The 24,011-nt window shown below is 42.1% G+C and overlaps 1 protein-coding gene across 1 annotated transcript in view; it reads right to left on the minus strand.

Annotated features, from left to right (window-relative positions):
- Window positions 1-24,011, minus strand: part of ITPR2 (inositol 1,4,5-trisphosphate receptor type 2) — a 262,261-nt gene that overhangs the window by 201,125 nt on the left and 37,125 nt on the right. Inside the window, exons 3-9 of the mRNA XM_075161128.1 lie at window positions 19,224-19,339; window positions 17,947-18,033; window positions 17,113-17,271; window positions 11,362-11,460; window positions 9,130-9,213; window positions 7,875-8,021; window positions 6,530-6,625 (exon numbers count right to left, since the gene is read on the minus strand). Of these exons, the coding sequence (XP_075017229.1) occupies window positions 6,530-6,625; window positions 7,875-8,021; window positions 9,130-9,213; window positions 11,362-11,460; window positions 17,113-17,271; window positions 17,947-18,033; window positions 19,224-19,339 (788 nt within the window). The remainder of the gene's footprint in view (window positions 1-6,529; window positions 6,626-7,874; window positions 8,022-9,129; window positions 9,214-11,361; window positions 11,461-17,112; window positions 17,272-17,946; window positions 18,034-19,223; window positions 19,340-24,011) is intronic.

Raw genomic sequence — 24,011 nt, forward strand, 5'->3', positions numbered from 1 at the left:
AGAGGAAGTTTCTCCAGGGCTCCAAGGGGTTAATCCTGGTTTATAGCCTCAAGTTTAAGAACTGATTTCCCTTTTACATTTTTTTTATCTCAGTTAATGCTGAGGATACTATTACTCATACAAATACGTAATCTTTCTTAAAATCTCATTAAACACTTTGTTTTCTATTCCTGGGGCACCAAGTTCTGCTTCTGTACTATGTCCTGTTCAGAAGGCAAGACAGGATTATTTTCTATCAATATTAACTTGAACATGCAATCGGCTATCTTCACCATGATCCAAATCAAGTGATTACTACAATGGGATTAAATTTATTATGAACAGTATGGCTCCATCCACCTGGATAAACGCATATTATAATGATATATATCATATGGCAGGCTAATATTTTTAATAGCGACACATAACAGAAATCCATTTAAAACAATGTAAACCAAGATTAACAGCAGTTCTCAATTTAAAGTGAATGATGTACGTAAGCTTCTCTGAAAAACTTGGGCAATTTTGACAGAAAAGTAAAGTGAGATAATACGGGAAGAAAATATTCAGGAAAGACGAGAGAAATATGAGTAACTTTTATTGGCCATTGATTCAAGGGTTCTTAGCAAGTGGTTTACACCACCACGAGAAGAAATTCAGCCGACGGTCCCACAAGGCAAGATCTTTGACACTGGCTTCAGCAGTTCCTGTTAACCCACCCCAAACACTTGTGCCTCCATGCCTTAGCTCAGCGACCCTGTTCACAGCACAGACTATTCCCTCTTCCCTGCAACGTGCAGTCTGTGCCAACACCACCTCAGAGACGGCACATTGCGTCACGGGACCGCAATCAAATACCTGCGGAAACGTGACATTTCTGCAAGCCTACATTGTCACTGAAGTGCTCTTACCACTGAATTACAGCCTTGGTGAGTTGGACTTCCTGTTCAGTTTAGAATATTCATAGAATAGTCATTTCATCTCATGTGCATGCAACCCTGTGCTGCTCAGGCCAACTGGCTTCAATCATTCCTACCTTCAAAAAAAACTCCATTGAGCATCCAGTACTAAAATAACCCCAAAGCTGGAAGTATGTTTCATGTGGGATTTTAACAAAAGAGTTTAGAACAAAACTCTGACCAGAGTTGATCCATTTTACAGCTTAAACCCCGCACTTCCACTCTTGCAGAAAGAAGAAAGCGAACCCTATGAGAAAGCCAGAGGAGTTTTCCAGTGGGACACCCATGAGGGATGCATATCAGATTGCTATTTCTGCCCTAAGCAGCTAGCTAGTGGACAGCTTTATCTCTGTGACTTGTCCATCACCAGAATAGGTGCTAAAGAGCTTGCCAGCCCAATTATCCTGTACAAGCCATTTATGAAGTATATTCACATATAGAAGTTAAAAGTGGTTGTTGTGAAGGCTTCAGTCCTACAATGGTCAAAGAAGCCCAGGGGGTGGCTGCACAAGTGAAAGCTGTTAGAGGAAGTCCAAACCCATCAGGTCAGTATCTGAGAGACCCTTGACCCCTGAGCACATAAATGCTCATGTTCCACTGACTTCAAAGACAAGGCTACTCTCGAGAGCTTTAGTGAATGACGGCCTTTATATGAGCAACAATTTGGTTTAATGAATGAAGCATACTACAGGTTCTGCCTGAGCTCATTGCTTCAACCTATTGCACTGGCCAGCCTGTTGTCACTCTCCTCTTTTGTCTAGAATTATTTCAGGACAGATTACCTTTTGGAGCAACACCAGCACTCTATGCACTACCTTGGAAGACACAGTAATAATTTGAAACCTTGTTTATGGCCACAATTTTATAGAATCACAGAAGGTAAACATTAAGGCTGCCATCTTACCTGCATTACCTTAATTCATTTAATATAGTATAGTTAATTCAGTGTTAAAGACAATTACCTCACCAGATTTACTGCCATATCTTGGCCAAGGTATCTAGTAACTCCAGTTTAGTCTATTCAACTAAGTAAAACAGAATTATCACAGATTTTTCCTTACAAATTCTTCACTGTGATTATGTACGTTCACAACGTTTCATAAGCAACGTACTGTGGTTTATCTATTGTCTACTGCAATATCTGAGACTAGCATGTGATTTGATATTTACATATATATTTTGTGATTATTTTAGCAACATCCATCTCACCTGAGAAGTTTAATATGAAATGGCAGACTTACCCTGAATTTCTTGTGTGTGCATATATGTATGCATGGGGACACACATTTCTGTTTAACATCCTCATACAGCAAGTGTTTATAGTTTCGGTACAGATTATCCAGTTTAGAAATCACAGAACTGGAGCTGCTATACACATGGAGAACAACATTAAATGTGCATGTTTTGGTTCAGCACAATCGGTAAGCTGATATTCAGTTCAAAGAGACTTTTACCCTGGCGATTAGAATATTGAAAAGGTTAGGTGTGTTCATGAGAAAGGCACAGCTGCGTGGTCCCAACCTGCAGCATTTGAAAGGCTGTTCAAGTAAATTGCAGCTCGCTCCCACACACAGACAGATAGATTTGGGTGCGTTCTACATGCGGTACATGCACTGAAAAGACTTCCAAAAAAAATTGGGAAAGTCTTTGTACTTTGAAGCATTCAATTTTCACCTAACCTTACAGCCTCTCTTTATAAATATAAAACTTCAAAATAACTTGGGTCATTTTGCTGTAACCAGGGCTAAAAAAAGAATCTTCTACAGAACTTTTTCTGAAAGACTGCTGACTCTGTGAAGATGAGAATAAAACTCGGCAGCCTGGATCTTAACTGGTGGCTTAGTGTCTAAATCTCCTGCTAAGGATCTGGCTCAGCTCTTTCAGGTGAAATCAAGCCCTTCTGACACTAACAGCAGAACTCCCACTGTCTCCAAAGAAGAGAATTTCTCTTTCCAATTTTTCAGCTGAGTGTTTGGTTCCACTTTTTTATGATCTCAATGTTTTGGGAATGTCTGAGCCAGTGGCTTCAGGTTTCCAAATGCTGGACACATAGGAGACATTACCACCTATCCAGATTTCCGATGTCCCAAGTCTTACCACCAAACGTGAAACCCTTTCTTCAGCATATCCCTCCTGTGCCTTAAGTAATTATGTGAGAGCATACATGCATCTGATGTGTCAGACTATGTCCCCAGGATGTGCGTAGTAGCAGGGGAATGACAATGCAGCCATATGCAATTAGCAAATGTCTTCCACTGGGTCACTTTTAGTAGTGGGTCTTTCAGGGTGGCTCACCTTCAGCCCACAGTCTGGTAGTAGGGTCTAGGTTGTTCTATGGTATTAGTAGGTCTTAAGGAACTTCAAAGCATATTAATGAAAATTAGCCTAAGCAATGCCAAGTGGAAAGAGGATTAAAGGAAATGGTACTACTTGAGACTGTGTCAAAAGTCAGAGGTATCAGAGGACCCTTAATCTTTGAAAGATAACAAAAGCTGGACAACTGTGATTCTTGGGAACATCGAATTTAGGACTTACACATCCTGACTTCATTCTCTCAAGTTTCTAAGAATTAGATTTACAAGTACTCACCTATATGTTCTATTTACTGAACAACTAAATGTATTGCCTCACTTTTTTTTTTTTTTTACACTTACTTACTGTAGTATTGAAACATCTTTAAGTTTATTCATTTTAAATTCCTGAATTCTTTGGGGCAACTGTCTTGAATTTTCTTAGTCCCCAGATCATCCCCCTGGCCTTAACAAGCTGCAGTGGCATCCCTTCATTACACGGCTCAGACCCACTGAGTCACAAATCAAGCTGACCAGTTACGTCTGGCACAGGAAGCCTCAGAGAAAAAGAGGAGGCACAGCACTGCTCACACACGGTACAAGCCTAACTGCGGAGGAGCAAAAGGAGACATCCAGGTGAAGGACACTTCTGCTCATTGTCTGAGACTTGACCCATGCTAGATGCCACTGCAGAAGTCTCCATGGTACACATCAAGCTGATTTACAGAAGGATGAAGTAAGGAAAAGATGGTTATAAACAGTGATTAATTCTGATTTACAATAGCTCAAACTCTGACAGAAATTGTATCATTAACCAACAACAGAATGCTTAAAAGATTTGTGAATTTTGTTTATGTGTTTGTATTTATTATTCCACTCTAGATATCTTTATCATGGAAGCTTAAACAAAATGAGGTCATGGCAATGTGTGACGCTGTTGATAATCCATGCCATGAGTAATCTTCCTGTGCTGCAAGAGCACAGATAAGTGTTCAGTAAGCTTTGCCCAATTGATTTAAAGTCAGCTCACGCACATTAGGTGTCTGCCTGCCTGTTCATAAATCTTTGACGTGTATGTCTGGCTGGTGTGTTGTGCCTGACATGTGAACCATGTAAAATACAGTTCACAGGTTTTTATTACAGCGGTACCTTTAATATCTCCACCAGCAGGTATTTTATACTTCATAGATACAGTAGCTAATGCTGCTCTCCAGTCACAGCGTATCACCTCTGTTCAACCCAAATGCTCTTCCAGCTTCCACTCTACTGTGCCAATTGTACTCTCCATATTACGAGTCTTCCTGACGGGTATTTCCTTTCCAGAGGTAGAAAGGACCTAAGCTCAGGTTTGACATTCAGTGTAGTGTGACACCTCTTCACCTGAAGATTTTTCTCCTGAAAATCCCTGAGCAGATGACGTATGGTGGGAGAAGGAAGCCCATCAGTCAGAGTGCTTGATGCTTTTCCTGACTCTCCATCAGCCTAGCTAGTCTGAATAAAATCTTTCTACTAGGAGCATCCCTCACTGTAAGCAGAGGGGAAAAAGTAACTCTCTTAGGTGGGAGGACTGGTTGCCACTTGAAAATTAGCTATTATTAGCCACTATTAACTACACAATAAAGCCAGCTGGCTTCAGCCAAGCCAAAGTATTGCGGCAGCGTGGAGGCAGCAGCGTAGAGCAGAGCAGTTAAGGCACGTTGGCCCACTGCCTTTAAAGGGATGATGCTCTTCACCACTCAGGCCTATCAGGATTCTAACTTACACTGTGAGACACTGCTAAAACCAATTAAAAGATCCAAATTACATTCAGTCTTAGATGGAAAATAGTATCAGTATCTGTCCTGGTGGTCCAATGTTCATGTTTTGACACCGGTTTTGACATAATTAGAAATAAGTAAAGGTTTGATAGCTCCTGTTTGCTCTCACCCTGAAATGAGTGCAGGCTGTGACAGGAGCTGGAAAGTGAAAGCAGCGTCCTGGGAACATTAAGGACTTGTCTGCATATGGAAGTTGCGCTGCTGCAAACGTAACTCAATCCAGTTAGAGCAAGTCTTTTTTCAGGGTTTCCCTAACATATAGTGATTTATAACTGGCTCTTGTAGTTGTAAATTTTCACACTCATGCTTGCAAGCCTAAGTCAAAAGGGCAATCCTGCACAGACTTAACTAAATCAGTGGGAAAAAAACCTACTTTTCATTCCATTGATATAACTTGGACCAGTTCTAATATGGATTTGATATGACTTAAAAAGTTCACGGCTTCTTGCAACCAGGGAAAAATCCAAGGCTCTCCCATTTCATAAACTTGGTATTATCTGCTCTCTTCCAGCTTGCCAAGAGCCCTATTTTACTTTTAAAGACAATTATGGGTCTTAAAAGATATTAAGCTGCTCTTTTGGGGAGTCACAACACTATTTTGCCTTGACATAAAGTACCAGATATAACCAGACAAGTTGCAAGATCCTCCTCCTCCCAGACCTTCTGTTCCACCAAAAGGGGCAAGATTTCCTCACACCCTTCTTTATTCCATTTTTTTTTTTAGTAAAAAGACAAGAGTGCAACAGAAGAACACTGCAACCTGCTATAATCACAATCCACTGTTTGTCCTTCCCCAAGTTTCTACAGAACACAGAGATGCCTTGGACCACATGCTGGCTGGCAGAGATCAACACACTGGAATCAGCACCATAGGAACATTTTTTCAAGAAGTCTAGAGCCTGCGCGGGAAAAAAAGGAATGACAACTCCTGAATTAGAGCAGTTTAAAGTATCTGTTCTAGTGCCTGCACACAGACTTCTCTGATCAAGCTCAACGATTACCTTGCATTCAGTTCCACTTTAAAAGCTTTAATCTGTATATGGCTGCCTGAGCCAGCAAAGAAAAATATTTGACCAATCACAACACTACTCCAAAAATCAAGGACAAACAAGAGCATAGAGATAAATGAATCCATGGATTTTCAGTGTAAATATGGTGGATATTTAACTGTGGTGTTTGCCCTGGCTGCCATGACAACAAACAGCAGATTCAAGATTCAACAGCACAGTTGAAATTAAGGTTATACGTCTTGAACTCACTTACTAGTGTCCTGTAGTTCAGAAAATTTTCCTTGCAACCCTTGGATGCAGCAACACAGCATGACACAGCAGCGCACATCCAGTTTTCCCCATTCAGACCTGATGTGAGATCTTTTCAGAGACCTACATCGTGGACTTACCTACTATGGCATTTCTGAATTTGCAGGACATGTATAGTACTTGGTTAGGCAGCACGCAACCACTTGTTTAATTGACATTCTTACCTCTGCAGCTAAATAGTTTCCAGTTGCCAAATGCTTAAATCTAAATAAGCTATTCCACTGTCCTGCCCCACCCCGGCAAGGGTCATGATGGACAACCTGAAAGAAAAAGTACAGATTTTAATCCTGCTCCTGAAGATCATACTTAGATCACCGACATTTCTTACAGATCATTCCAAATAAAAATATGTAAACTACATAATTACAAATAGTCTACCAGAGAGAGGAATTCTGTGCTCACACTAAGCCCACCATAGATAACAACTACTTACAACTATTTTTTGCCAGGTGCCGGGAAATACTCCTCCTATTACTTTCCATGTTTTCATTAATCTCCTCCCTGCAAACACGATGAGCCAAATTTCGCTTTAAAGTGACATAGTGTAAATCTGGAGCTCAAGAAAGTGGAGCTGCTCTACACTTACACAGGCACTGCTTAATAGCAAAACTCAAACCCTCTGACCTTGTTTCACCACATACCAGCTCTATTTTTGACAACAGTAGGGGCTTCTGATAAATTTTCGTTCAAGTGATAAAATATCCCCGTATCATTTGAAATATCCCAGGTTATTTCTTCTTCCCCTTGACTGAGTTATAGGTCATTTGCTACCTTCAAACCTAGCAGTGCCTGTCTCTCTTAAGGAGTAATCTCAAATAACTACAACTGCAATAGACTCTATTCCATACAGTCCTTACTCGGACAAAAATCAACCATTTGCCTGAGTGAGGAGCTCTGTTTTAAATGCACAAAGTTTGTTCAGCACATAAGAACTTTTGGGTATAGGAATTACATTACTGTAATAGCAAGGGTTTGAGACATACCAGTTTCCAATGTTCCTCAGTTAAACAAAAATATATTTGCTAGTCATCTCAAAATCACCCCCATTCAGCAACACCACCTTTATTCAGCCTAACTTTAAACACATGTTGATGTGCCCTGTTGCAGAAGAATGGACTCAGATCACATTTGTGAGACTTCTTGTCAGTCATGAATTTCAATTTTCTATATTGTGCGTGAAGTCAAATATAAACACTCAGAACTCAGGATATGTGAGTGTCATTCGACCAGCTTTGACAAAATGGCACCATTTACGTCAAGTGTGAATTTGACTCTTCGTCATTTTAGCGCAGGTAAATATAGTAAGAAGACATCCTCTCTCCACACATGCACAGCAATAAAGCATCTCTTCAGTGTTCATCCTACACAAACCGCTTCATAAAATAATAATAGTTACGGGGAGGTGTATGATGATATCAAGAGGCTAAGAACGATTCATGTTGTGGTAAAGTATTTTTACTGAACCCTGGTCTTCAGGTCCTAAAATATTTATAAAAAGAAAAAAAATACCTCTATTTCCCACAGTGCTTTAGAACTTGTTGCAGAAGTGGCTGACTGACGTAATGTAGTACGAAGGAAAATATGTTGTTTCTTCTCATATTCATCACAGGTCAGAAACTTCTCTTGCTCTGCATGAAACAGCCTAACAACATCTCCCTAAAGTAATATGAAAAAGAAGCATTATTAAGTGGTAGGCAGAGCTGCTAGACTCATCCTCTATATCTGTACTAGCTCTAGTGATGTCAACATAGCTGATGCGAAGAAAACATTTATTAGTTTCCCATTGCTGGAGCAGGTACCAAGTGCAGAGCATACAATCTCCGCACCGAGTCTGGAAATCAAATGAGAGAATTCAGTCCTGCAGGAGACCCATGCACTTTTGTGAAAACAGAACTTGTTTCAGAGCACTGCAATGAACAGTGGGCAACAATTAACCTAAAGGTGATTTTTAATTCTTAGCTAACTTTACTAAGTGGATTTTTTATTTCTAATTTCTCTTAGTATTTAGGGAAAGTGAACAGATATTTCTAACATCGTATTACCTCATCTCTTCTACTCTGCAACCAAAACCAATGCCCCCTCTCTATTTCTTCTGCTGGCATCATTTTTGCTTCCTTCTGCCTCTACCCAAGGCTTGAAACACTATCCCCAAATGGGTCCACACAGATACACCATTTTCCCTTTCAAATTTTTCGTCAAAAACTGCTGGTATCTTGATACCTACTGAAAAATAGCCAGTTGATAATGACTTATTAAGGTACAAGTGAAGACAAATGAAATTTATTTCTTTAAAATGAAAATGTAAATGATCTCAGGGAGTGATCTGGAGGCATGAAGCTGTGCAATCCCTCAACATTTAAAGCTACGTCATCTTATTAAAGCTATTGTCATCTTTCATGCCTCACTCCCTTCTGGTAAGCTTGTTATACCTGCTTTTAGCATCTTGGCATAAACTGAAGTGTCACAGCTATTCTGTGAGAGCCCTCATCATTCTGGGCTTGAACTTCACCTTTTCTCATGGATCCTCAGTTGCCTCTGGGAAGGGAAAAGGGGCTGGAAGCTAGCACAATCCAGACAATTTCACTTAGTAAGACAATTAACACAAAGGAAAAATATTCCGCCTGTTGAAGGACAGTAGTGAGGGATCTTCAACAGCTCCATAAAGCTCTCATTTCTTCTTTTATTCACCATGTAATATTTCTCTACAGTCAAATATGGCATGATTTTTCAGATTCAAAAAACAATTAAAAAAAATCATACTTACTCCTTTCAGTACATCATCTCGATAACTACTGAATTTCATGAACAAAGTTATTTTCCAGCTTGTGTTACAGTTGACAGCATTTACCTTTGGGGGAAAAAAAAAAACCCGCAATTATAGTCTTAAGGGTGTTCTTTTCTTTTTGAGACATTCTGTTCTTCTAAAAGACCACACCACATCTAGGGTGGCAGGGGACATGGCTCAGCTACATATTTGTACAGTTCCTAACGTGGCTCCTGAAGCCCTCATGTGTTAATAATAATGATGTTGATGTTGATGAGAAGATTCAGTGGGCAAAATGCTACTCTGTTGACAGCCTACCAAAGACGACCTAAAGAGCTATTAGAAGAGCTGCTGCCCCCTGAGCTGGAAGACAGGGATGGTGAGCAGGATAAACCCCCCATAATCCAAGAGGAAGCAGTTAACGACCTGCTACGCCACCTGGACGCTCACAAGTCTATGGGGCCGGATGGGATCCACCCGAGGGTACTGAGGGAGCTGGCGGAGGAGCTTGCCGAGCCACTCTCCATCATCTACCAGCAGTCCTGGTTAACTGGGGAGGTCCCGGACAACTGGAGGCTTGCCAGTGTGACACTCATCTACAAGAAGGGCCGGAGGGAGGATCCGAGGAACTACAGGCTGGTCAGCCTGACCTCGGTGCCGGGGAAGATTATGGAGCGGTTCGTTTTGAGGGCGCTCATGAGCCATGTCCGGGACAACCAGGGGGTCAGGCCCAGCCAGCACGGGTTCATGGAAGGCAGGTCCTGCTTGACCAACCTGATCTCCTTCTATGACCAGGTGACCCGCCTCATGGATGAGGGAAAGGCTGTGGATGTGGTCTGCCTGGACTTCAGTTAAGCCTTTGACACTGTCTCCCACAGCATTGTCCTAGAGAAGCTGGCGGCTCACGGCCTAGACAGGTGCACTCTTCGCTGGGTAAAAAACTGGCTGGACGGCCGAGCCCAGAGAGTTGTGGTCAACGGAGTTAAATCCAGTTGGCGGCCGGTCACGAGCGGTGTTCCCCAGGGCTCAGTACTGGGGCCGGTCCTGTTCAACATCTTTATCAATGATCTGGACGAGGGGATCGAGTGCTCCCTCAGTAAGTGTGCAGATGACACCAAGTTGGGCGGGAGTGTTGATCTGCTGGAGGGTAGGAAGGCTCTGCAGAGGGACCTGGACAGGCTGGATCAATGGGCTGAGGCCAACTGTATGAGGTTCAACAAGGCCAAGTGCCGGGTCCTGCACTTCGGCCACAACAACCCCAGGCAACGCTACAGGCTTGGGGAAGAGTGGCTGGAAAGCTGCCCAGAGGAAAAGGACCTGGGGGTGCTGGTTGACAGCCGGCTGAACATGAGCCGGCAGTGTGCCCAGGTGGCCAAGAAGGCCAACAGCATCCTGGCCTGTATCAGAAATAGTGTGGCCAGCAGGAGCAGGGAGGTGATCGTGCCCCTGTACTCGGCACTGGTGAGGCCGCACCTCGAATACTGTGTTCAGTTTTGGGCCCCTCACTACAAGAAGGACATGGAGGTGTTGGAGCGTGTCCAGAGAAGGGCAACGAAGCTGGTGAAGGGCCTGGAGCACAAGTCTTATGAGGAGCGGCTGAGGGAACTGGCATTGTTTAGTCTGGAGAAGAGGAGGCTGAGGGGAGACCTCATCACGCTCTACAACTCCCTGAAAGGAGGTTGTAGCGAGGTGGGTGTTGGTCTCTTCTGCCAAGTAACTAGCGACAGGACGAGAGGAGATGGCCTCAAGTTGCGCCAAGGGAGGTTTAGATTGGACATTAGGAGAAATTTCTTTACTGAAAGAGTGGTCAGGCCTTGGAACAGGCTGCTCAGGGAAGTGGTGGAGTCACCATCCCTGGAGGTATTTAAAAGACGTGTAGATGAGGCGCTTAGGGACATGGTTTAGTGGGCATGGTGTGTTGGGTTGACGGTTGGACTCGATGATCTTAGATGTCTTTTCCAACCTTAATGATTCTATGATTCTAAGAGGACTTACTCTTATCAGTCAGAGTTTCAGATACTCAAGCAAACCTCACAAAGCTTTCAGTGCCAGGCAGAACTGCGCCAAGAATAAGTATATTTCATCTTGGCTTCTTGAGGCCAAGCTGGAACCAAAGTTTAATACTGGCATCTAGCCCATGGTGGTCTCATGGTGGGTTCTGGTTACCAGTAAAGAACAATGTATAATACAGCTCAGATCAGCAGTTACCCCTCCTCCCTCCACTGAACTCACCTCTTTGCAGCCAGGGTTATCTAGAAGCTCAATGTTGCTGGCGTGTAGAGGTTGCCCTGCATTGACTGGCATGAGAACAACTTTATCTCCCACAACAACCTGGAAGTCAGAAATAAAATGCAATTTAAACCTATGTAATTATCCAATAAAATGAAGTAATGTTATATTTTTAGAAAATTACTCAAATGCATGCTCTAGGAATGGCACTCAGTGAATTTATTTGCAGACAATTCACACACCAGCTCTGTTTGCCCGTGCCTCTGCAATTGCTTGGGTTCAAGATTTCACACTAATGAATCCTCGCATTCTCAGTAAGCATGTCACCTGGTTCAGCAGAAACTCAAGAACATGAAATAGATATGAACCTATGAATTCCAAGAGCAGTTCAGTTCATCTAAAAGTTACATTAACTACTCTTTATCCCATATATACTGCCAGCCAAAAGGCAGAGAAAGCTTAGAAAATAATCTGTAGTCAGACAGTAAGACACTTTTCCCTCCCTTGCTGTCAGCCAACCTTCTCCCATCAAAGTGTCTTTCATTTCACAAAAGCCTTAAAAATTTGCCTATGACAAGACTTCTTTAGCCCAGTGACTCCCCAGTTCTGTGGACCATCTTCTGGCAAATGTCATGACAGGCTCAGGAGTTCTGAGATTTAGACTGTATGACTGCAATCTGGAAAGGAACATAAATCACTGGAAATTCAGAGAGAGGCGAACACACTCCATTCCCTCTGCTGTTACTCCCTAAATGGCGTTTGGAGCTCAGCACAGGCAGCAGGTACATCACCTGAGAAGCCTTCTCTCTGCGAGAGGAATTCCTAGCTGACTCCCTGCAAGCAAATTCCCATGCCCTTGCAATTCTTTACCTATATAGACAGGGAAAAACAATATATGAAAATGTCTTTGGCCTAAAAAGTGCTTGAGACATGCATATGGAGAATTCAATTCATGCCTGCGAGGGGGGAAAAAATAAGTAATTTTAAAAAAAAAATTCAGTCCACATAGATTGGTTGGCACTGGGTCCTGATTTGCTTATGTTGTTCACAGCAATTTTAGGCACACACACACATGAAGACAAGTGGCTACATGTGATTTTTGCTATATGAAATGCTGCGCAAGCCATGCTTTCTTTTGGAACACAAATAAACAAAAATGCTTTCTGCATTGATCAGCACATTTCCTATGAAAAAGCAGAGTCCAATTCAACCTCGTGTAAATTCAAGACAGGTGAATTTGGCCCACTTATTGCAGAGGTGAAAAAGAAGGTTGCCTGTTCTTTACCAACACAGCTAAAATAAACAGCAGCAAAAGACAGTGTCATCATGCTCAGACTACACATTGAAATCCTATTTGATCCAAGTAATGAGAAAAAGTTCACTAATGGAACCAAAATAATAACAAGATGCCTTTAAGATACATTATTTATGCAATACATTCCTGCATGCCATGCTTCACACAGACATTACTTACAGCCCATTTTAAGAAGTTATGACCAGACAATTCATTAATCAAAAAACCATCAGGCTTGCATCCTGCAAAGTGGAATCAGGACTTCAAAATTATTGCAAGTACACCAGGACTATAAGAACTTAATTAGTAAGAGAGCACATCGAGCATCTTATTTAAAAAGGAAAAAAAAAGGAGGGGCAGGGGGAAGGTATCTTTGAATGCAAGCTTGTGACTACCATGAAAGCAACCAGAGGAAAGGAGACATACACAGCTACTCTGCTGTAGGCACACATCTGAGGAAGAACTGTTATGTGGGGTCACAGTTTCCGTCTCAGTCTCCTACCCTGCTCCAAGTCCACATCAGTAACCTGCCCTCAATGCTGGCCAGCTCTGCCACCTGCCACAGACGCAACGAGATATCCTATGTTCTTTTCCTTTCTTCGTTTTCTTCTTGCTTCAAACCTCCATAGGTAGTTGGGACGGAAGGGGTAGAGGCAATTTCACAGCGCTTGTTTCCTATACACCCTCCACCAGCGATACGTAAAATAAAAGCAAAGTGAAGAGGGAAATCTGTTCTTTTATACACGGCTGCCTTGGGCAAGCTGCAAGTCTGCTCTTTTGAGTTCCTCCCGTCCTCTACCCAGTTGATTTCTGGCTCCAAATTATGCCCCAGCATGCCCAGAACACCGGAGCCAGCACACTTGCATGCCCACGTGCCCATATTTCTGCCTCTAGAATTGTACTATATGGAGATTATAGAAGACAGAGCCATGTATTCCCAAGTTTTTGCTCTGCAAAATTAAAATTGACACCAGCTCTTTCTCCTCTTCCTTAGCTACCCTTGGGCACAGCCAGCCACAGTATGCTGTAGACCAGCAGTGGGTAATAGTTCAACAGGTCTCTGGGACTTCTTCCTTACATACAGACATGAGTTTGTTAAAGTTGCATCAGACACACAGCTTTTGAGGATTTCATTCCTGATTCCTTTGACAAAACTCTTATCCTTTCTGGTCTAGATAAGAAACTTCCAAAGAATGATTAAATTCATAGTGAAGCCAATGAGAATTCAGCTTGTGAATTCAAGATAAACCTACAAGGTCCTGCAGTCTCAGATGCAGTGGAGTTCTTCCCGCACAAGGTAATTTCTAAATTCATGCAACCCTACTTGTCCATGTCTTGGTGGAGAGGGTACATTGAGAGTGGGAAGAGCCTTAGTCAAAGCTGAGTGCGTTCTGTCTCCTGGGTGGGGGACCAGCGCTGGCATCACTTAGAGCGATTCTGTCATTCATATAAACTCAGTAAGCCCACGTGACAGCTACATCTGCACTGCAATCAAGAAGTAGGAGCAAATACTGTAGTAGAGGTGTAGTATATCACAAAGACTGGCAGTTACAAAAGGTTATATTAGCTGTGAAGATGCAGTAGCAGTGATTTCAGTTCAGACTAACTATCCAAGTAGATTACCAGGCACGCCGAAGGCTCTGCTACTCCGTCTCCATTGTTTTTATGTTATAACCACATCTGCCAGTGGCACTGCTGACACACTTCAAAGATCGGGAGGATTAACAGAACTTTCCCATAGACGGCTGGGCATTCCCCAAGCCCGAGACCACCTTCCTTGGCATGCTGCAAGATCAAGCTTTCAAACCACTAAAATGGCAGACAACTGAAAATGCAATCCACACAGAGCTAATCCTGCTATTCAGTCAAACTGGAACCAGCTCTAGCCTTAATCAGTCACATCTTCCATTGAAGGAGAGCTGGTATATGCTTAATAAAAGTTTGCATAAAATATTACAGTTATGCCAATTACTGTTGAATTTTCAGCCATATTTCTTCATTACTTTCATTGGCTCACGTAACTACTCAGTTGCTAATGAAGCTAAGCTAACCCTCCTTGAGAAAAATAATTTTTAAAATATTTCACAGGGCTAAACAACTGTGATGACTTACCAGAAAAGTCACACACATGACTTCCTATATCACAGCTTCCTCCAGACTAAACCATCTTCTTTTCTTTTAGGATATATGGCATATTTAGATCTACCTCACCTGGGTTATCTGACAGAATAGCAGTCATCCAAGCAGTAATTCAATATTCACTTCTACTGTTCTAAAGACTTTCTAAAATGTGTTTCCTTAGGGAATTTCCCCGTTATAGCACAGAAACTGAAAATAAAAAAACCCCAAAGTTTCCAAACAGAATAAGGGCCTGATATATCAAGCTAACTCCATGCACTGAGAGGTCAGAAGAAGAAAAGTATACAAAAAAATATTAAGTCCTTTAAAAGCTAACCTATTGAGTGGGTAAAGTGGCCCCAGCTTATGTGGTATTAGGTGCTTTGTAGATGAGTCCCCCAGAAACTAGCCTTTTAATGAGCACGTCTGGGAGTAACTGGGCGGGAAGGAGTGGGTACAAGGCTGGAGCCTCTCTCCGTCTGTGAGAGGCAAGTGAAGGATTTCCCCCATCACTTGCTACCCCTGCCCCCCTTACAACAGCTGCCCGGTTTCTGTAACTGTTGAAGGGGTGGAAATGTGCCAGAGCAGGTACGAGAAAGCTACCAAAGGACTAATGTTTAGCACTGGAAGTTTGCAAACAAAATTATCAGATCTGTTTGGGCCTGGTAGAAAGGAGGAAAAACCTGGCTCTCGAGACTTTCTCTGTAAAATATAATGGCAAGCTCCCAGCTCTGAAAGGCAACACCTGGTGACAGAAAATGAGCAGCAGGCAGGTTCCAAAGGAGGCCATTAAGTTAGGAGTAAACCTGACAGTTTCCCACACGGGCCTTGTAGCTCAGAGCCTGTCAAATACAGCCCTTCAGGGAACAAACTAGGAGAGAGGTCTGCGGAGTGGGATGTTACAGCGATCACTGCGATGATCTGCAAACTTTTCAGACCAGCAAAACCACTTTCAAACTCTTATGTGCCCATAATAGTGTAAAATTGAATCAAAAACTCTATAGTACTGAGGATGACTTATAAGGCTTAAGATCATTCTGCTGCTCTCAGCTGTAAGGGCTCACGAAGGTTTTGCAGATCACAATCTGGGAACCCCAGGTTCTCACTCTGGAGAGCATGACATGCACTTATTTCCCAGGCACGAGGGCATGAGAAATTAAGAAGATGCTGAACTGATGTTATTCTAAGAAATTAAGCCAAAACCTTAAAGCAATAAGTCACCTTTTTTTTCTTTCCAAAGAGGGAAAGGAATACCAGGTTTATGTTTGATCCACAACACTTCTTTTCCCCAGCTGAAAAGCCGTGCAGAGGTGCCCCAGAGGGCTACTCATGTTTGCTGCTTTTCTCTGCAACAGGCTTGGGGAAAAGGGGAGCTTTTCACATACCCTTCTGATCACTGCGCGTAGCAGGGAAAGACTATGACTTTAGGGACTTCTGACCAGGAGCGGGGAATGCAGTCCTTCCCCTCCCCACAACAGATTGCCAAAAGGAGCTGCAAGCAACCACACTCATCCTGGAGAGCATCCCAAGAGCTGGGTAACCACAAAGTTAATGAGAGAAAATACACAAGAAAACAGGCATTCCTGTCTGCAATCCTGAGAGGGCTCTTTCACTGATTACTTCACAGGGCAGAGTGGCCAAACATTCCCAGCCAGGTCTACAATATAAAACCACACAAGTTCATCATGTGGCCTTCCCAGAGGCCGATCTGGATTTTCCACAGTGGGCACTTAACCAAGCCACAGCCGACGGAATGAAGAATGGAGTTTTGATCTCATGGCACAAATCTCAGATCTGCAGCAAAGAGCTCTCCTATATATTCTTCCTCTTACCCATACGCAAGAATCCTACTGAAACCTACCCAGAAAAGACCCACCAGACTATCCAACCCAATTCCAATCATAGATGCCACTCTCATATTGAGAGGGAATACAGATTTAAAGAAACCTGATGTATTTCCTAGAGACATTCTCTGCTGATCTCTTGAAAAAAATGTTGCCCAGAATATTTTAAAAAAAAACTTTAAAAAAAAATTTTTACTCTAGTGTAAACTATGACTTATTATCAACTTCGTAAATCTGCACACAACGGGTGGACTTAGCAAAGATGCCCCAACACAGGTCAGCAAAGGCTCAGATGAATGTGGCAACATTTCAGATTCCAGACCATATAATGTGATAACACTTTCTAGTTACACATAAAAGCTAATAGTCCCAAGCACTGTTTAAAATATTTTTTTTCTAAACTTAATCCGTTATGATTTATGCTGGTAGCAAAGAAATCATGTGTCTTCTGGAAACTTTCTGCCTTCTCCCTCTTACACATTCAGTATTTCCACTTACATTGTCACCTTCACTCCTCAGTTTCCAGAACGGCTGGATATAAAACCAGGATCCCTCGTTCCCTGCAGCATCCAGAGACACCCGCATAGCATTCTTCTCTAGCAGAGCCGGCAATCTCTTATTGACTGTGAGGTACTTGTTACTTTTTATGTGCAGTAGCTGTGAACAAATAATAATTAAAAAAATTTCTCCCTTCAGTCAAAAGAGGAGGCGCAGGCTTTCATACTGTAGTGATTTTTCGTAACATATATAAAGGCAAAATAAAACTAGAAGAGAGTTATCAAAATATATTGCAGTTTAGGAAAACAGATGCTGTACCTCAGATTGAGAGAAATGTGTCAGTGATCAATTTTATAGCATATACTACACAGGTAGGGCAAGGGTCCATTAATAGTGTTACCTTCAGGAATTTCATCCATTACAGGAAAGTTGTACTGCACTTAAGAACATAACTTCTGTCTCATTTATACGTCATGAAGTACAAATGACTTCAGTGATTTACAAGGAGCTGCACAGCACCTCTATAGTATGATTTTGAAATAAATCTTGAAAATAAAAGATACATATTTACATTCAGATTCTAAATTGCAGCAGCAAAAAATACACATAAAATTTATATTATGACATATTATTTAAACATGAATATGCAGCACTTCTGGTAGGCTTTAAAACAGACAGAAAAACACAATATTGTAAACTTCACCAAGTTCTGTTTACCTGACCTTTGACAATCCAGATTACAATGGTTGGTTTCATTTTCACTGTAACCTTGAAATGAAACAACTGTTTCCTTCCCAGCTCTGAGAGAAGGCAGATGGATTTCAATAGGTTTACCTGTATGACATTGCTGTATTTTACAATTTCGCCCAACAGCTTTCTGTTCTCGCTTTCATTCTGCTTTTGTTCCAGTTCTGCTGCATGCTGCAAGAGAATGATTATTTCTTTAAACTCTACAAAATCAGTACCTGTATTCAGCTATTGGAACATAGTGTAAAAAGGAAATGGCATCACATTGAAAACGTTTCCTCCAACCTGCAAGCATTACTGCACTGAAAATACTAGCACCCGAATCCTGCTGCAGCATAATTTTCTGAACTATAATCACCTAGCCCCTGTGTAGTGATTCTGGTTTTTTTGTTACCCAGAATAGGAACTCATTCACAATTTATGGATCACACCTGAGATGCATGCTACTTTAAAAATTTTCAAGCACAAAAAGTAATTCCAGGTGCTTTATTTCATCCTGAAAGAGGAAAAAGAAGGGCCTATGATTAGCTTCTCCCTGTCACCATTCCTTTTACTTGTTGGGTTTTGAAGCGCATACAAATACATTGACTTTATATATTACAAAACAAAACTAGTAGGTCACACATTGCAAAATCAAGGCTAAGCACAACAGTCCGCGTCAAACACAGCCACAGAACAAACTCTCAGCTCCTAGCTCTAACTGCTGTGTGGCTAGCTGTAGCCACACACCATGTGCCTTCCTTGCTGTTTTTAACTGGAAGCACTGGCAGCCTCTCCACTGCACATGAAACTATCAACCAGGTTTGTAATAACCTTGTTTTCACTTAATCTTATGCATTCAATTGTAACATCAGGCCAGCTCTTTTTCAGAGACAGAGGAGTTGCTCCATCCACATTGTATCTGATGCAAAATAGAATCTGCCCAATGGTTCGGAGAAGAATCACCTAGACTGAAAGCAAAGACAACTGCAATTCTGGGGAATTTCCAGACTAAAGCGTTGAAAGCATCTCCTTCTCCACCCCTCTGCCTAACTCCTGGAAAGGACTTCTAAAATAACAGCATGATTTAAGCCACAGCCCGCTCCTGATTTTAACAACTGCATTTTTACTTTATAAAACTTCTGAAGGCAGTATTTGCTTATAGCAAAGGCACGACCCCAGCCCGAAGTAAGATAAAAACCAGGGCAGGGGCAATAAATGCCAGTCAGGAGGCAGGAGAGCTAAGGAGAATATAAAGTTGCTACAGTGGCATAATAATACTCATCACAGTGGTTCCCAAGGCACTTGTTATTATTCTTTCTCATTCTATTGTAATTCTACAGCCTGCAGATTGAGATAAGATTACAAATACAGATGTCTCTTACTTGAAGTTTCTTCAGCAGTGCTGCTTCTGTATGGTTTCCTTGTTTGGCTTGCTTGGCTTTCCAGTATTGCTTCTGGGCTGAATATCGGTTCATAGGACACACCTTGAAAAGGCAGTCTGCGGAAGATTGAAAGAAATACTCATAAGTAACATTGAAAGACACTTCCTTCATTTGTAAGTATGCTTTGGTTGGTTTTCTTTTTCCAGAAATGCCTAGATACCAGTGTTTAAACATGGTCACCAAACTGCTTGCTGGCAATGATACCATGAACAGGGTGGCAGAACATCTGAGTTAACCCTAAAGCCTTCAACGCCCCACACATGCCCACTCGGTGCAACCTCTCTGCAACCTCTGTAAGAATCCCAGGCTGTGAGCCTGCCATATGCAAAACTGCCTGCTGCTTCATTAGCGCTCTTTGCTGCAGCACAACGTCACAGATGCTCTGTTTGAAGGCATGTGAAACCTTGAAAAAACAGTCCTGCATTCTGTACGCCATACATCTGGCTGCCCTGCTCCTTCCGGCACTGCTGAAACTAAGGATTGCACAGGCATAGGGCTGCAAGCCACCAAGGAGGTTAACGTGGTGTTCAGGTCTACATGCGCCTTCACTAAAATTGATTAAAAAAACCTAACAGTAAAAACAACAAAGTGACACAAACTGAACAACACCACCATCCAACAGACCAGGCGAAAAACGGGTAAGGAGGGAGGGAAGGCCACCTGAGAGGAATCACCCGGGTGGGGTGGCTGTGCAAACGACAACAGAGGAGGAGGTACACGGGAGTCGCAGAGTGAAAAATGAGGAGCACAAAGGAAAGCAAGTCGCAACGCACTGACCCCCATCCCCTCCCCGCGGGGACCCGGTGCAGCGTGCAGCGAGGGGGCTGGGGACCGGGAAGGGGGAGAGATGTGTCCGGAGGGAAGCCAAGGGATGCTTCCCTAAGTGCTTGTTCAATTGTTCATCTTTATTTCCCAATACTGGAATCAATAATCGAAAGTTAATGTTAATTGGCAATAAACTAGATTTTGTGAAATTCCCTGATTCAAGACTTTTTGGGTTTTTTTGGGCCAGTGACAGTCCTATAGACTGAAAATAGAGGCTCACGATTCATCCAAATCCGACTACTTTTAGAGTGATAAATGATACCTAGTCTTGCACGGTCCCAATCATCAACTGCTCTAAAAGCTAAGCTTTTACTTAGCAAATGTTGGTAATTGTCCTTTCACACCCCACGTATATCAGCTGGCAAGAGGAAGGGACAGGAAAGTATTAATTAGCAATCAGAGTTTTGCTGTGAGACTAGTAAGAACATACAGGACTGCATGTGTCCTCTCTACCCGCAGCTCTCCTGCTGCCTTCTCCAAAGAGAGTCCCTTTCCAACAGTGCTGTATGGTCACCCTTACCTCTGCTACCAAAGGTGCTGCAATATGAAATAGCAACCGCAATATCAACACCAAGCGCACGTTCCAATTACACACTGGATCAATGTGTAGGTTGTTGAATTTACCAACCTTGCATGTCATTTTTAAATACAGTGTAATCTCGTCATTCACCCATTACTGTCACAACGTCAGCAGGGAAAGTATAGGGAACTATCCTGAAGTCATGGTCTGGGTTTTTAACCATTTAGTCAGGTCAGCAGCAGACAGTTTCTATTTTACGGTGCTGTCCTACTCACTATCTAATTCCCAGAGCAAGTTTAACATCTGCAGATGCTAACTACCTAAGACTTGTTCCAGCTCTCCAACCCACAACAGCACATGGGGGAAGTCTCATCTATCATACATGTGATCAGAAAAGTTTCTTAACTGTTCCACCCTTATGAGTGTAAATTCAAGTGTCAAACTCACAACCTCTCTGTAGAAGATGCTGGACACCAAGGCAGATCCTATTCTCATTTTCAACACTGTCAATCCAATGGAATTACTCTTTCACACAGGGAGGAAGAGGAGGAGATTTAGCTCCTCTGAGATACACCCTGCAACATACCCCTCTCTTCACAGTCTGCGAGGAGTTACTGAAACCGTGTTACAGTAGGAACACCCCTTCTAACACAACAGGAGAGGGAAGGAAAATCTTGCCCTTCCTAAGCAAAAATGAACTCTCATTACTTAAGATAAAACAGGCAGCACTCTCAACTACAATCAGGCCCAGCTAAGCACAGCTATCCGATGTTAGTGCTGCCAAAACCGCTAGAGTAAGGCCGTGCCACACGTTCCTCCCACCGCCTGTGCCCACACAGCTAGAAATTTGCGACAGTGCTGGCTCTCAAGCCATGAACTAAGCTGCCAAGGCTTTTAGTTCTGCAAATATGCCATTCGGCCTCTCATATATTGGCCATCATTATACCAAGCTTTTAATTGCATTGCCTCTTCCCTTCATAGCAATTGATCTTCCTCTATTATTCGTAGTGGCAAAGCTTGTTCATACAAAAACACGGCCGGCGGTAGAACTTCCCTTGGCACTGACCCAAAGTCCTCACCCATTTGCTCCCTAATCACAGCCCTGAGTTGCTGTTCCTAGGAGAAAGTGTTACAAGTCTTTATCAAAGCAAACCCAGCCACCTTGCAAAGGTGTTTACTTTCATTTCAAAAGGGAACATTTACAGTGAGAACTATATCATACAACCTAGTGTACATAACTCCCAGGTAACTTCTACAACACCGAGAAGGAGAAAAAAAAAAAAAAGCAATTACAAAACACTGTGTACTGTTAAATCATACTGTATGTTGTAGGAGATTTTACTTTGCATGTCGGGATTTCAGCTCCTAAGACAAAAAGTCCACTATTATTTTCTGTAACAATCTATAATTAATGTGCTTTCTCAAAAGACTTCATGAAACACTTATTTCTCTGAAGTAACAATACCTTCTTTTTATAGGACCAGTCTTCATTTCTCACTTACTCCCCACACATCCTGCTACTTGAGTAAACACACCGCTTCCCATCCTCATGCAGAGTCTCAAAGCACAGGGCTACCACACTGCAGAGAAATGCAAGGTATATACGGATGTGCAGTCACTACCGTGTGGGTCTGCCTCCCAAAGGTGGGTGAATTTTTCCTAATGTCAGTTCTCAAAGAAAAGGAGATAGAGAGCAGGCGCTAGATAACTTCAGCCACCACACACCTCTGTCTGTAGCCATGCTGCACCACACAGCTCTCCTGACTTCCAGTGTCGTGCTCTAGAAGTTGAACTACCAAGAACTTTTTTAAAATCAGTATTATTTCAATTGTATTTTCCTCAATTTATAGACTAAAAAAATTCATGTTCTTTGTTTCCAGACAAGCTTTTCCCTATTTTTTTTGGTTTTTTTCTACTTACTTTTATTAGAGTAACAATAGGATACTATATAAATTCAAGCTTTGTGGTCCTGAACATCGGGAGGTGGGGAAGCGGTGCCTGCCTGGAGAAGCTATAGTTTAAATAAACAGGAAAAAAGAGAAACTGAGGCATAAGATTATTAAGCAACTTCCCAGCCCACACAGTAGATCAAAAGCTCAGCCCTCCTGGAGGTCAGTCTAGCAACTCACTCATGAGACAGACCGTCTCTTCTAACTTCTTCAGACATTCTCAGATAGTCCTAGTTCCTAACTCATTACTTTATGGAGTTTTACATAAATGGCTTCTCTTCCTGAGGACACTAATTAAGTAGGCACTATCAAAGGTAAACAAATAGCTTTAAAGCAAATAGCTTAAAAGTATCAGCCAGTTTCACTTACTAAACTTTCATGCGTTCAACTTCTGCAGTTTCATCAATTTTCTCATACCCACAAAATCTTCCAGGCAAAATTTCAATTACTTGTGCATGAAGTAAAGATGGAGAAAATAAGAAACACTGCCCACCTCAGCCCACACACACATTTTTAAAACAATAAAAATCACTTCAAGTTTTCTTTACAAAATGGAAAAAAAGGGGAAGCTCTCCCTGGTCACACTCCAGGCTTAACCTCCTACACTACATCTTGGCTTACTAGAAAGTAAGAAAATATGACAAATTATCAGTGCTGAGACACATTTCAATTACTTATTTTATTAATAAGTAATTGATTAATTAATAAATTAATTTTATTTATTAATCAGAACAATCAAAAGATGGAAAGCAGCAACTCTCAGAGTGTGGGAGACGATCCACAGAGGATGCACACTCAGCACCAAACTGACCACCTGCCTGAACCTGCAAATGTGCACAAAATGCCAGTCTGCAAAAGGCAATAGTGGGTGGAACAACCACACACAGCACATCCTCTGAGCAAATGATTCTATGATTCTATAAAAAGCAACTACACTCAGGAAGTCTGAAAAGGAAAATAACTCAGATTATGCCTTTTAAATGTTTATTGATATTGGATAAAGATGGCTTAGAACAGTATTTTTCAGATGCTTTATCTCCCTGCCCCCCCACCTCCCCCTTTTTTTTTTTGAAGAGTTAGAAATTCAACTCTTGCCCATCATGGAAGATTTCCGTGATTTGCAGAACTCCAGAAATTATCACATGGCTTTACTTAAACCAGCAGGCTGACAAATGGGTAAGCAGACGTGATAGGGCTATTAAATCAAAGTGTGTACAAATCTGTGCATTTTGAAACAAATACAGAAAGGTAAAAAAGAGCTGAAGTGAGAATAGAAAGGGAGGAATGCAAGGGAGCAAGGAGTGGGGCAATGAAAAGTCCTAAGGAGAACAGAAAAAGCGATCAGGAGTCTGAGAAGAAAATGAAAGCAATTATGGAACTGAGAGAAACAAGAAGAAAACACAAGGACAAATCAAAACTATGTAGGAGAAGGCA

The sequence above is a fragment of the Calonectris borealis genome, chromosome 1 (assembly GCF_964195595.1).
Source record: "Calonectris borealis chromosome 1, bCalBor7.hap1.2, whole genome shotgun sequence".
Lineage (NCBI taxonomy): Eukaryota > Metazoa > Chordata > Aves > Procellariiformes > Procellariidae > Calonectris > Calonectris borealis.